This window comes from Patagioenas fasciata, chromosome 3, assembly GCF_037038585.1.
Source record: "Patagioenas fasciata isolate bPatFas1 chromosome 3, bPatFas1.hap1, whole genome shotgun sequence".
In the NCBI taxonomy this organism is placed as follows: Eukaryota; Metazoa; Chordata; class Aves; order Columbiformes; family Columbidae; genus Patagioenas; species Patagioenas fasciata.
The window spans coordinates 69,832,145-69,847,109 of record NC_092522.1 but is presented as its reverse complement, the minus strand read 5'-3'; the positions used below and the strand labels follow the sequence as shown (position 1 = coordinate 69,847,109).

The 14,965-nt window shown below is 43.5% G+C and overlaps 2 protein-coding genes across 2 annotated transcripts in view; both read right to left on the bottom strand.

Annotated features, from left to right (window-relative positions):
- Positions 1–2,263, bottom strand: part of ECHDC1 (ethylmalonyl-CoA decarboxylase 1) — a 38,220-nt gene extending 35,957 nt beyond the window's left edge. Inside the window, exon 1 of the mRNA XM_065834461.2 lies at positions 2,114–2,263. The gene's annotated coding sequence lies outside the window, so the exon portion shown is untranslated. The remainder of the gene's footprint in view (positions 1–2,113) is intronic.
- The window catches only part of KIAA0408 (KIAA0408 ortholog), a 62,326-nt gene continuing 49,046 nt past the window's right edge, over positions 1,686–14,965 (bottom strand). The window contains exon 5 of the mRNA XM_071807280.1: positions 1,686–2,450. Coding sequence (XP_071663381.1) covers positions 1,686–2,450 — 765 coding nt within the window. The remainder of the gene's footprint in view (positions 2,451–14,965) is intronic.

Sequence of the window (14,965 nt, the reverse complement as noted above, 5' to 3'; positions counted from 1 at the left end):
AAATGCAGAAACTAAACAAACCTTGGGAAATTCTGCCTCCCTGAGAAGGAAAAAGCACTCCCTCTATGGCATTTCTACACAAAGCAGAATTTCTACCAAGTTCAACAGAAGCCACCTCAAGTCCACGCCTTTCTCCAGAGGCTGTGGCTCTCAAACTTGCTGAACCCTGTTCAAACTTTTAGTACACGGTCTCTGGCAGCCACATTGTAGACAAATCAGGTGGGATCACCAATGTGACTTCTCTATACACAGGCTTTAGATGTAGCTGGTATTATAAAGGACAGGGGTTTTTAGCTTCTAATTTTCTCTTGAGAAAAGAACAAAAAGTTTGGTCCTCCTAGTTTCTAGATGTCAGCATTAGAAATAATGTTTACCTGTCCAGAAGCTGTGAACAAGAAGTAAGAAGATGTCCACATTAACTAAATAAAATGGCTTAAATTCATGCACATGTTAAATAAATTATGAAAAAAAAAAAAAAAGGCCTTTACACATTGTAAAGTCTCTTTGGTTTCAGTTTTTAGCTGGCCTATCCTTTAAACCTCTTTTCTGCTTCTACCTCTCTTTTTTCCTTGTTTCTTTTCCATTGTTTCTAAGCAGCTCAATTCCAGGGATAGAAAGCTATGTGTTTCCCAAATTATTTGCTCTTTGTTTACTTTTGTATTTACTAATGGTCCCTGCAGGCTAAGGTTTAGACATGAATTGTCTCTCTGTTCCTAACCAAGTATATGTTCTTTTAAAAACATTTTAATTACTTTGAAGACCTGGTAAAAAAAAAAAATCACAAAGAAACATCCCCAAGTCCAGTGAAAAGTAATGGCATTCAAGGATGCAAAACAGCTTGCAGAATACGTCTTTTTAGGTAGTGTCCTGTGTATTTATGGAAACATTTGGTTTTGGACACATGGTGAGTACAAGATCTTGAGTTTCACAGCAGAGGGTGAAAGTAAGAATCTGTTATCTTCTGCAAAAAGCACATAGGCCCTTTATCTTTTAATGCTTTAATCTAAAGAGGTTTTCTTTGCTTCTGTCAGTGAAGGACACTGTAACAGTGACAGAAAATACTTTTTAATTTCACATAAAGCTCATTGCCCACCAGGTGTATTCTGGACACCTTTAAAATGAACAGATGTGCTCCTTCACAGGAAGAGAAACGACCACAACCGATTGGTTGCTTTTTGATCACCAAATCATAAACCACAAAAAGTGTAAGGATAAATTCATTCTAGCTGCAACCGCAAATACCAATGCTTTCCCAGTTTTGCAGTTGTGCAGTGCTCTGAACTCCACCTAGTACACTGTTCTTTACCACTGGTCTCCCTACCATCACCACCAGTAAATGCTCTTGCTGACAGCAACAGCAAAACCGCATCCTGAGCTCAGGACTGGCCACACAACATGATTCTTGGGAGCTCCCCTATAATGGCACAGGGAACCAGCAGCAGCAGCCCAGGACAGCCTGTGCCTCCTCACACTAAATTTTGGGACTCAAAGGCATCCTGCACGGCAGCACCCTGGAAATAAAGAGAAGACTAGAGGGTGAGAGGGGGGAAACTCCTTTCCCAGCAGAGGTTTCTTTCTCATGACCTTACACGATGCCCAATCCCAACAAGTGCCTGCAGCACTTGGTCTAACTGAGGCAAGCATTCCTGCCACGGGCCATTTTTTATTTATTTATGTACTTTAAATCAAGAGCCATGGGAGGGTTCTGTGCCGAGTGGGACCGAAGGGGGAAATAACCGGCTGTTCCCAAAATAAGACCCGAGGTCTCCAGGCCGAGCAAGAGCCAAGGCAGAAGCACGAACGTTCGCTCCAGCAGCGGCGCGGCCTCCTCGCCTTTGCTCCGGGCACCCAGCGGCCCCGCGGGGACCGGGCCGCACCGCGCCTCCCGCCCGCCCCCGCCAGGCCCGAGGCCGCTCCTCGGCCCGAAGCTCTGGCCCGCCCCTGCCCTTCCTCTTCTCCACGGCAAGCCTCACGGCCCCGCAACAGCCCTGGTCCCCCGCACAGGCCCTGCTCGCCCCCCGCCGCGGTCCCGGCCAGCCGCCAGGAACAGCCCCCGAGCGCCGCAGGCCCCGGGGTGGCGGTGGGAGACGGAGGACCGCGGGAGGGCACTGACCTGGCCCCACCGCTCCCCTTCCGGTCGCCGGTCGGGCAGTGGCGGGCGGTGCCGCGGGGAAAGCGGCCCCGCCGGGAACCGCCGCCGCGCCGGGCCGATGGCGGCTGGCTGCGGGTCGGTGAAGGGCCGGGCCCGTGAAGGGCTGGACCCAGGCCTCTGCCGCGGGGAGCAGCGGATGCCGGGAAAGGCGCGGGGCAAAGCAAAGTAAAAAGAATATCGAGCCCCTGCGAGTCCGAGGCTGACTTGGGACCGGCAGCCTAAACAGCAGTGGTGAAGCGGTGTCCTTTCCACCATGCCACACTCTCTTACAGGTGACCCCGGGCACTGAAAACTCAGTCTAAGTTTAAAGAGTGTTGTTGCAGAAGATGCTGGTTAGCTCCAAGGTTGCTACGTCCCACATAAGCAGGTCATTATTATTTTTGCTTCCTGCTCCAATAGCTTGCATTGCTAGAAAGCCCCTCACCTGCACCCCTACTCTGACAGCTGGGCTGAAGTGTCAAGCCAGCTGCAGACTACCCCGGCATCAGGAGGCAGTAATCCTCAAACTGTAATTTTGTGTACATTTACAGCTGGCATAAACTGGCACTGTTACAGCCCTGCTCTCTCTGCCCTTCCCCTGGCAGTTGGTTTCCCCCATTGCAAAAGTGGGCTGCCATGCCAGGAGCCAGATCAAGGGAAATAAACGTTTGTTTCAAGGCAGAATACTTTGTGTATTCAAAGCAATATGCAAATACAAACCAGTCCTTATTACTAGTTTCTTGTTAATACACATACATAAGATGACTCAGTTTTAAGTATCTGTAGCATGGCTGAAAGATTTATCTGGAAATACATCTTCTCCACCTTTATTAAAGCTGTTTTTCAACCCAACTGTCAATACAGATGTCCTGAAGTTGGTCTAGTTGATTAAATATTATGATTGAACATGCAGAGGATTTCAATTAATCATACATTTGGAAAAACAAAATCTTTGCACTCTGAACAGATATTTTTGATTTTATGTGGTTAAAAGAATCCTCTGAGAATACAAAATAGTCTAGTTCCAGGTGACAACATCTTTATACAACAGAAGGGTTCATTCCCTTATTACAACAGTCCCAGTATAAACAGAAATATTGCAAACCGGCAGGCTTGCCTCTTATTTTTTGTCTTGGGTTCACAGAGGAGAGATTTTACTAGTAGGATTCTGTCCTGGAAAAACCTGTTTTTGGAAAACCTCAGCACCAAGTTGGAAATCTGTGTAACTGAAGCAGCTCTCACCGGGTAGTGCTCCAAGGCCTTGTCCCATTCTGAGCAGAGCAATGCCCAGACACATCCCAGCTACCTCCAAAATACAGGAGAGTGATGCTCGTTTTCTAGGTAACATATTGCCACCTAGCAGCACTTAGTGAAAGTAGCACAAACCTGACCCTCAGTTCCATAAACAACAGTTTGCCTCACTTCTGTTTTTATTGTGCTGTATTATACACCTCTCCAGGGAGGCAGTCATAGCCCAAAACCTGACAGTGTTCAAGAAGAGACTGGACAACACCCTCACACACATGGCATGAACTGTGGGGTTGTCATATGCAGGAATGGGAGTTGAACTCAGTGATCCTTGTGGGTCCCTTCCAACTCAGGACACTATATTATTCTATGATTCTACGATATGATGAATAGAATAGGATATACTAAGAGTGCAGAATGAGGACTGTAGGAAATCAAACAGGTGATGGGATCTTCTTAGAAAAGAGACACTACAGATCCCTTGCAGGTTGTAACTTCCAGCAGGATGGTGATACTGGTCCCCACACGTTCGACTGTACAATAAGAAGGAAAAAAAAAAAAGTAAAAAAAAAAGTTTCTCATTCATGGAAACAATCTCACTGATTTCAATCACACTTGCTCCTTGCATTGCTAAAGCAGTACCACCCTGGGAGAGCCAGGTCACCACCTGAATTATTTAGCATGTTCCCATTCCTCATCACTGACACAGAAGCTGGCGATGGTGTACTAGCTGAAAGAGCAATGCCTCACTCTGGGATCCAAGACTGCCAGACTGAAATATTGGATTCCAATAGATTCAGAGCTCCCTAGTGCTATTTTTACAAACTCCTTTCAGAGCCGTGGAACAAACTGATGACAGATCCGGGCTTAGATCTCAGAAATTATTGGATAATAAATTATATATGACCCCACATAGAGGGTCCATTGACTGTAATTTTTAGGAGACAAATATAATCAGCTCTGTGTGGAAGTGTAATGACCTAAAGGATGGTCTAATGCATATTCCAAAGATTAGATCCACAAAAATAATGTGGATACCTGCATTATTTTTCTAGATTTCTGAAATCTTTCTAAATTTTAGATTTCTGGATCCAAAATCATGGCACACAGCTTTTCCTCACTGCCTAGCCGTAGAGGTTTCCAAATCCCATTGGTGCCTGGCAGCTGTGATTCATGGGAAGAGACAATTTATATCAGGCTATCTAACAAGGCTGCTACCCCAGCTGTCTCTCCTGGCCCCACTGCAGATGTCTGAAATAGCCATGAGCTGCCGCAGCTTTCTAAACACAGCCCTCCACACCAAGTTAAGTGTGGTTTGATTTTGCTAGGCAGGGGCTGACTGGGGACAGGGCAGTCACCATGCAACCTTATCAGGCACCTGTATGTCAGCCTGTCCACCTCATGAGTTAAAGCCACCAGCATGCGAGACTGAGGTTATTTCCCACACACGATTGGGTCACTGGTTACATCCGCAAAGGCCTCAGCTCTTCCCAGGTAGGTCCATGCCCATCCTACCATGACGTGTTGATTTTACATTCTCTGCCCACGTTGCTCAAGGAGCCCATCCTGTGTGCTCTGTGAGAACCAGCAGAGCTGACCCCAGTGTCCAGCTAGACATGGCTGGAAGAAGAGGCCAAGAAACACCCACCTCTGGTGGTGGGAAGGTATGGGAAGTGGCACCCAGCTGGGCTGAACACCCTCTTCAACCCAGGCAAACCACCCCATTTTTCTGGGGAATGTGCCATGATCAGCAGGCTGGGCTGTGTTGTAGGGCAGCTGGGGAAAGAAGCCCAGGCCTCCGTGATGAAAGCTACTTCACTTGATGTAGCATAATGAAATATTCATCAGGCCAGAGAGCAGGAGGGAGGTTCAGTACGGCTATAGCTTGGTGTTTGCTCATTCTCTCAGTGACCCAGCAAATATTGATGCATTTAAACATTAATAGCTACTTAAGTTATTGCATGCGATATGGATCAATTTGAACTGGTAGAGTAAAGCATGTTCTTGTTCAGCAAAGTCCTCTGTCTTGTTACAGCTCACCAGTGGAAGAGTGGGCTCAGTTCAGCTGCTGCCAAAAGGGTCAGCAGGCCCCTAACACATGGTCCCACCTTTCACTTTACCACAGTACTATTTAATTAGACATCAATTTTCTATCAGGAAATGTGTACAGTACAAAAACATGCTGGTGTGTGCTTTACCTTCCTACACAAAATAAGATCTTATTTCACAAGATTGCTCAATTGACAGTACAGCTTAAAAGAACAGGCCAGCTCTGCTTAGGGTTGGTGGTCCCACATTCCTTCTTTCTCCTTCCTGAGAATGAGTACCAAGGGTGACTGCACAGACAGCCAGTTGAGCTCACTGAACTAGCAGAAAACTGCTCTAAGCACATTTTCATTCCAGGGCAGAAACTGAATGAGCCTGGCTTGCTACCAGGTGAGACACAGGGACACAAAATAAGGGAAAGAAGATGGAGGAAAGCATAATAAGAAGGCCACCTTTTTTTTTTTTTTTTTCCCCTAGGTACTGTTTTAGCAGCACTAAGCTATCAAATAGGCTCAGTTGTATTATTGTTCCTGACTTTCCCCTTGTCAAAATTTGAGGAGAGTGTGTGGGTTAGAAATACATGGCCTAGAGCAAAGCTAGGAGATGTGTGAGCAGGTGCCCCTCTTTTGAGGGGGCAGCCAGTCGCTGGGTCAGGCTAATTATACTGTGAAACTCCACTGTACATCCCTTTGAAGATGCATCTTTCCTCCCTCTTCCTCAGTTCTCTCTTGCCAGGTTCTGTAAAAGTTTCTCTCTGTTCTGTAAAAGTTTTGGGAAAAAAAAAAAGGCATAGTGCCTTTTTCTCCAAGAGCATTTGAATCACACAGAAGTAGGCCAGGTGATAATTGCACAGCACATTGTAGTTAGTGCTGCTGAAATGTCAGCTGTTAATTAAAAGATGCTCCTGAAAATGGGCCATTAATTAGGGCAAATGCAGCCATTCTGTATAGGTTCTGACTAGCCAGTGAGTAAAAGCATTATTCCAACACTGGTGTTGGAATTGTTTATTTTTATTTGTCTGAGGTGTGTTTACTATTTAAAGAAAAACAACTGGAAAAAATATAACTCCCTGAGCTTATTGTACTTTCTTTTGAAGAGAGTTTAAAACAGATATTCTGGCACAGAAATATTTGCATGCACACAGATTGCAGTAGGGAACATTTCAGTATTAGGTCCAGATGTCTCTAGCAGTTGTATAACCTTGGTAGAAATGCTTAAATGATTTAGATGTTAAAAATACAGATCTGACCTGTGAAAAGAGGCTGTTGTCGTGCTCCACTTGTGTCTTTCTGTTCTTAAGAAAATGGCGCTATCTGCATGAATAATGTTACACAAACACCAAAATGTTTGCTACATCAGGGCCAGAAAAGTAAGGCATGTACTTCCTTTGAAACTTCTAAACCACCATTAATTATTAGGGAGAATCATGATATTGATAAAGGATCTAAGTGTTCCAGACTAAAGATATATATGTCCAGGCCTTGCAGCTTAACCATCTTGCTTTTTGTTTCTTTGGACTGGGTTCAGCAAAGCAATTAAGCCCACTGATTTCAGTGACACATAAGCACTTTGCTAAACCAGGTCTGCTCTGCCTGCCAAACCACGTTCCCTCTTGCCTCATAGTGCATTAAAGATTCTGGGAGAGCAGTTCCAGTTGCTATTAGTTGCTGTAACATGAAATCATGGTAGATGTTGGCACTTTTGTGCCTAGATACCTGTGCAGGACATCCATCTACGAGAAACTATGCAGAGATCTGCTTGAAGATTTCAGACTTTCACTGTTGCAGCGGTTCCGCAAAGCACGGTTACGTACACTGCCACTAACACCAATAACTGCATTTATGGCCAGATCTTTATCTATGGAGCAGCCAGATCTCCATAGCTAAAGCAAAGACAACCCCTTGATTCTGGTCTGAGCTTTTGAATTCTGGCCATGGAGGAGAAGCCCCTGTTCCTGCCATGCCAGAGAGGCACCCATTGTGAGGGATACAGTGGTTCCAGGTGAAATGGAAAATGCTCTGATGTGGTGTGATGATTGTTGATAAACAGGCAGAACTCAAATATTTTTATGTACCTTTTTTAAGGTAGCATTAATCCCTGCTTTCACCTGCCTTTTCATTGATTTCTTCTTTTCTGGTCATCACTGGTTTTTGCTCATACTATTTTTTCTGGTTGACATGTTACAGAGAGAGTAAATTGTGAGAACTAAATGGCAGCAGGAGCTGCAGAGCATTTATCTTTAAAAGCAGAGCTGCTGTTATTTGTCCGAAGTGGACATTATGTAAGTGTATCCCTTCCACAGCTGAATCATTTCAAAAGGTGGATAATGAGGTTCTCGACTGGGTCGAGACAGAGCAGCGTGCTCAAACCTGTGACCTCGATTTCACTGGGGCTACTTGGACTTGACATGGGAAAGCTGATCAGCTTAGAGCTTATATTGTAATACACCACATTAAATAGAAACACAAAGCATGTGAAAATACTATAATAGCAAAAAGAGGTAATTAATAAAAATAAACTTCTGACTATCATCAGAAATTTCATTATATTAAATGCTTTAATAATATTAAAGAACTGTTAATGGCTACGATCCTGTCTCTGAAACAGTTACTTTAAGAATAAATTAATTTATACCTACATGTTTGTATTCTTTAATATTGTAAAACACTGGGTTTGGTTTTTGTTTGTTTGTTTTTCACAGAAAAAAAATATTGAATATTTACTCTTTCTTAAAGCCTTTAAAGATTAACTAGGCCCGGCACTTTTCCTCCATTTAAAGCATAATCCTGTTTAAGTCTAATGTTCTAACACATCACTCTTTTTACAGTGTCAAATTTACCACTTTTGTGGTTTAATTCAAAGCTAAAACCACATGCAGAAAGATTTGGAAGTGAACTAGACCTCTCGAGATTACCGTTATGTTACTGATACTTCCTGTGCTGACCCATTTCCCCTGTCAACAGATGACAACTGAATAAACAACATACAAAATCTCAATTAACTGTTTGTTTTTTACTAAATAATTTAAGCCTAATATAACACTTGAATATGAATATCTGTGAATTAGCTTATAGTTCTTCCCATGTTTTCACTAGCAGCACAGTCAGACCTTATTTTGCTTAAGTTAATTTAGATAGGTGCGTGTTGCCAGCTGGCCTGAAGTAGGAGTGCAAGATCCTTGGACTACCAAAAGCAACCAGGGGACGGCAGGCTGGAGTCAGCCTGAGCACAAATTTATGTGATCTGTGTCCGAGACAGGGCTGCTCCTGCTTGTGTTGTTTGTAATAATTTGGTTGTACATTCAGACAACTTTATTTCAGGATGCTGCTGCAAAGTACATCTGAAAATATGACCCACCTCCCCCGACAAGAAATCTCATAAAGAAATGAAAAGAACACTTTGTTGATTTTATCATCTCTCTTTATCACCTTTCAGGTATATGTGAATACAATAGATTTTAAAATATTAACGAAAAGCCTGAATCTTCACAGAATGTCTTTCTGTCTTTCCAGTGCTTAAACAACATGTACTTCCTAGTAATATACCAAGAAAACAATTTTACAAGTTTGTAACTGTTGAATCAAGTGAATAAATCACAGTAAGTTATTTAATGCAGACATATTTATTTTTATGTTCCTATAAAGTTGGTGATGAGGTATCATGTCATCATTTCCAAAGGATTTGTGTTGATTTTCCCTCCACACAATGCTGGGCACAGACCTTGCTGCCATTCCAAAGGAAAGCAGGGGAGCTACGAGAGCTGGCAGCAGGCCTCTGCTCATGAGGTTGAGCTGACATCTCTGCCGAGACCAAGCAAACATTCCCCATTGATGAAGACAATGGACAGTGGCAAGGGGAACCTCCTGCCTTTCCATTTACCTTCCCTTCCACTTCTGTTGAATGATAGATGGATGGCTAGACAGACATCCTTTAGAGAGTGTTTTGTAACACTACGTATTGGTATTTTATTCATTAAATGTGATCAAACATTTGTGGCCATATATATCTTAGCAGCTTGAGACAGGCAGTCTGTCATGTGCCAGGTCACATAGCAAGGGCAGAGACCCCCATAAGTAGCATCAGCTCTCCCATGTATTTATTCTACTGCCACAGTACTTCAGTCTCTTCCTCTATTGCTCTCCGGTGTATCACAGCCATTTGTCAAACAGCTACAACACCACATCCTTACCAACTAGAACAGAGGACAAAATACTGCCTGAAATACATGTGATACAGGTCTTTGAGGGGAAGATGGAAAAAGTGTTCCACCAAAAATGCAGTGGTAGCTCCCTGATCCCATCTCTTGGTGGGCTCTGGTGCAGCTGACCAGTGGGTCAGCTGTGGTGTCTGGCTTCTGCTGCAGCCTGGACTCTTTCAGAACCAGGAGCTGAGCCACTGCTTCTCACAAAGGTTTCTCAGAAGACATAAAGGATTTTTCCATGCTATAGTTAAAAATCTATCTTGCTACAACTTGTAAAGGCTTTGTCAATACGAATTATTAGTGAAAATAAGCTCTTCAATACTAGAAGGTGGAAGAAGTGTTTATTGACCTAGAAGCATTTATTTCAAGAAACATATTTCGAGATTCTTTTTTGTCAAACATGACAAATAAAAAGCAGAAAACTCTAGAAGTGATTCTCCAAAATTTTCTCTGTATTAGCTACCATGTGAGCTCATTCCTCTTCCTACCGCATAACAACCTGCGACTTTTTGCGTCCCTTATATACTACCATGCTTCTACCCTGCCACTTGGCTTTTGAGGTGGAATCAATACCGTTTCAAACAACATTGAAATTCCATCTTAATTTACTAAATCATGATGTATATTTCAGGCTCTAGGGTGAGAGAAGACAACAGACCACAGCAACACCAGCATTCATTATTGCCTGCACTCCAAGCCCAAGAGACTCAGTATTGGAACTGACCTTTGAGTGAGAAAAATAAGAAGTGCTTTCTTATGGATTTGTGCCTGCCTGGTGGCTCTTCTAACTCCTTTGCAACAACCCAGTGTTCCCAGTAAGGTACTCCAAGGCAAAGGCAACAAACCTCAGCATATGTGCTGCCTGTCTGCCAGTGCAGTGAGACACCACTGCCAGGAAGAGGGAGTAATGGTGGTTTTGCTTAACTTTCCCTTGAAGGGGAATTCATGAAAGTCCACTAAGCTGATGTACATGACATGAAGCTTTCAGGAATCTGAATACCTTTGAGATCTGGACACTTCTGTCAGACTTGGCTGACATAAAGCAGAGGATTCAGAAACTGTAAGGGAAATGACTGATGTGCAGACAGAGTAATCTCATAAAACTAATTTTCAGGCTAAAAATCATTGTCATAAATGTGATGTTCACACATGCATTGTGTTTCTTATCTGGATTCTTCAGAGTCATGATAATTTGGATTACATTTTTGAAACTGCTAAAGAAGGACTAAAAATGAACTTCAAAAAGTTAAAAATGGATGTTCTTGCATAATTATTTGACATATATGGAAATTTAAACTGGCAAAATTCCTTGGAAATAAAGCCATTGAGTAGGTAAGAGTAAGTGCGCATTATAGTTTGCCTACTTGTAACAGATACTGTAGGTTCAGGGAAATCCTGGTGTCCAAGCACCATCTTCCCCATTTTACAGGTAAGGATTTTCACTGGGAGAGGTTTGTTTTGGGCTGACATCCTTGCTGGCAACCTTTGCAGCTGCTGTCGTGCAGTCTGGTAGAGGGACAAATGCCTGTAGCCTTTGGGGCTTCCTACCTGCACTGTCTGGCACTGTGAGAGCAGGTCAGCAGCAAGGATGGACCAGGCAACCTGTAAAGAAGGAGAAGCCTTGGAGTGAGACAGATCACCTGGAGCAGAATTTTACTTTATATGGTTTTGCCCCACTCCCACCCCTTCCTTTCATGATAACTGATTAAATAATGGCATTATTTTTTCTCCTGGCTCCTGCAGTAAAGGAGGTTTGTCTATCTTGGCTTCCACTTTGAAGCATAAAGATGTTTTCGTAAGGCGCCACCTGGCTAGATGGCTGCTGCTAGTCTTAGTGCTTCAGCATGTGAACACAAATTGTCAGATAACCTGATTACATTGCCCTCTGAGCATACATAGATTTGAATATATTACTCGTTTACAGCATAATAACTTCAGAGTTAATCATGATGCAGCAAGAGAAGCAAGACCAGAGAATGGGGCCCATTAATATATTTCAGTAAGCATTGAATTGAACTACAGACTTGTGGTCTTATGCTGGCCTGAAGTGACCAGTAAGTGTGGCTGAGAGACTCAGGACATTGCATTAGTAGAGTTTCCCCACATTTGGTAGCAGTGCTGCTACGGTTTTTGTAGCACTCTACCTTCCTCCAGGAGCTCATTCCTAACCTAAGCCTCTTCCATCATGCTGACACAAGGGTTTGTATTTCCAGATCATCAACTGAATCGATGTTTTGGTTTGTCTGAAAAGTAGCACAGCCAAGGAAATGCAAGCTGACTTTCAGAGAAGTTCTCTGATCTAGTTCGTGGTGTGACAATACAAGCAGCTGTGCCAGGCACAACAAAGGAGGGAAGTGCAGCATAGGAACAAGATGCCAAGGTGAGAAGGAACAAGCAGGTACTTCAGCAGACATTGCTTAAAGGTCGATGCAGCCATAACACAGGCTGCTTTAGCAGAAACTAGTAATTCTGATCATTCCTGCACCAATTATTATCTCCTGTTACAATGAAGTATAGACACTAGCCCTCATTCGCAGGTTTCCTGTCCTTTTAAAAATAAAATAAGTTTCAACAGTAAAGTAATTTGTCTGTTACAATAACACAACACAGCCAAGACATATATCTGAGCTGTCATAACAGCTTTTTCGACAGAATAAATATTAAATTTTCTGCTTTATCCATTCCCCAGTACGTTAATGTCTTTTTGACATTTGGTCTGTATTGCCCTGTTCTCTGAGCTCCCTTTCCAGATGAAGTCAGTCTGATACATGGAGCCTCATGTACCTTGCAGCAGCTCACATCAGGGAAACCTCTGCTTTCTCCTACGCAAGGCAATCAAATACCACCAGATACTAGCACCATTTCTGGTAAATATAGCTTTCCTCTGACACCAGACTTAGACACATAAGGCCTGTGCTAAATCATAGGATTGCACATGTATCTGTCACCTGCAAGCAGGATGAGCTCAGAGAATAAATTTATTGTTGTAACAGTATTGTCTGCCCAAGATGTTCAGGGCTTCCTGGCACACTTTCTCAGGTTTTATAGCTCATGTGATATGGGTAGTTTAAGGACTTTAGCTCCTTTTTCTGGCTCTCCCAGAAACACAATGGCAATGTGAGAGCCTACAGCCCTGGAGTAGTGCAGTTTTCATCCCCTCGTAGCAATAACATTTATTTCTTTCCAAGGGGGCTGCTTCTCTGTTCTTCCCTTATAAAGTCAAGGCAGGAAGGAACAAGAAGCAAGGTATTAATAACAATGGCAAGTTTATACAGTGAAGGCAGAGGGAAATGTAGGACAGCAACAAAAAAGAGGAGGAGGGAAAGAAGATGGGTGAGGTGTTGTGCACATAGAGCTTACTTGGCCTCACCAATACAGGAGACATTCAAATCTATTTGCAAAAATGGTGTTGGCTGGTCAGCACTTTTGACATGAAGCAGAAGGATCCCTTGCCGTGGCAATGCTTTTTGAGCTTTGCAGCTGCAGGGCTTGAGCTGATAGGTAAACACTGTCTGTGTTGTTTAGCAACACCCAGGTGTCATCCTGTCTGGGGTGGCTGTATGACAGAGGTCATAATCTGTTTACTGAGGCTTAGGAGAGAAAACCAAGATGAATTTCTCTAGCATGTAACACTTTATGGTGACCCAGCTGGGGAAGAAAGCAGGAAACAATCTGTGTTACAGATAGATAGATAGATAGATAGATAGATAGATAGATAGATAGATAGATAGATAGAGGTGTGTGCATACACAAATTATATTGGTCCAGTTTGACCTCACTATGCTCTTTGAAATATTGGCATATTTTTATAATCTCGAGGTATCTACTCTGCATAGCCTTGTTTCAGCACAAAACAAGAATGATGCTTTTAGCAGCAGGACCACCCTAGTCTGAGACCTCCCTTTTGAGTTAAGGGTGGATACTGAGGGTAGACACAGAATTACTGTCCTTCAGCCTCAGGTTCAGGTGCTGCACTGAGTTTTTAGAGGAAAACATAATGAGGGGCCCCGCTTAGTCCCAGGGTAAATCATAGAAACAGTGGGATTCATAGCAGCATGCAGCATGTGTCTCAGTCTCAGACAACAGCACAGGGGTGGAATTGCCCCTTCTTTTCCCAGCAAGAGTCACTGCAGCCATGGCAGAGGGGGAGAGCTGCCAGTGCAGCTGCTCGCAGCTCCCAGAGGTCAGAAGCAGAGGCTGGAAGCTCTGCTGCTCCTTCTGCTGTCGGGACAACCTGGAATCTGGGTCTGGGGTAATCACAGGGTTTGCTTTAAAACAAATAATGGAGGAGCTGCTGGTTTTCTCAGCATTTCTTCCAAATTAAACAACATTATTAATAATTAATAGTGGTTATATGCACTCCTGAAGTAACTGAGCGATACTTAAACAAAACTAAATGGAAATACGGTTTTCCTACAATAATAAGCCAATCTATATTCCCTGTAGGGTTAGACAAATAGGGAAAACCAATGTTTGGAGCAAGACAGAGGAATATAGGATATCGTAGCAGGCACTTTGATGATGTTATTAATACAACCCCAGGGAAGGCAACACAACAATCAATATGCAGTTTAGTTTGGCCTGGTATTCACAAGACAGGTTCCACTTCAAGACGGAAATAAAACAAAGCCTTGCACCTGAGGCTTATCTCAGAGCAGAGACTTCAGGAGTTGCGGCTTCTTGATAGGAAAACACTTCAGCTCCTCATTTACTGCCATGTTCACCAGGCTGTGAGGGATGGCCATGCTTTCCACCCTGGAGATGCCGGAGTAATTGCAATGAGAGGTAAACCCTCAGGTGCTGGTGAGGATGAGGAGGTGATGCCGGCAGCCCATGCATGCAGCACTCATCTGCACCAGGGGAGGCTCACAGGAGCCACGTCGAGGTTTGTGCATCACCTACAACTTGGCTCAATTTTCGTATCCTCCTGCCCACACCAGGAGGAGGGACCAGCTCCTACACCACCCTTTGTGCCAGCAGAGAAAAGGTTATAACGTGAACCAATGTGAACCAGTTAATACCAACTAAGAAACCTTTCATATTTTCAAGTGAGAAAATAGACACCCATTTTTTAAGTGCAGGGGCAGAGTGGGGAATCAACCATGGGAACAAATGCCAAAGGAGCTAGTGGGGGTTTTAGATCTTGATGTGCATTTGACTCAAGTGTCTTCAATCAAATTCCCAAAAAACTATGCTTAATGTAGGAATAAATGGGTGAAATCCAATGCTCTGTTTTGTTCAAGTGGTCAGATGAGATGGTTCCCAGTCTATGCTGGCCTCAGAGTTTGTAAATCAGTGTCCAGCACTGAGTGCCTTCTTGAGTATGCTGTGTTACAGAA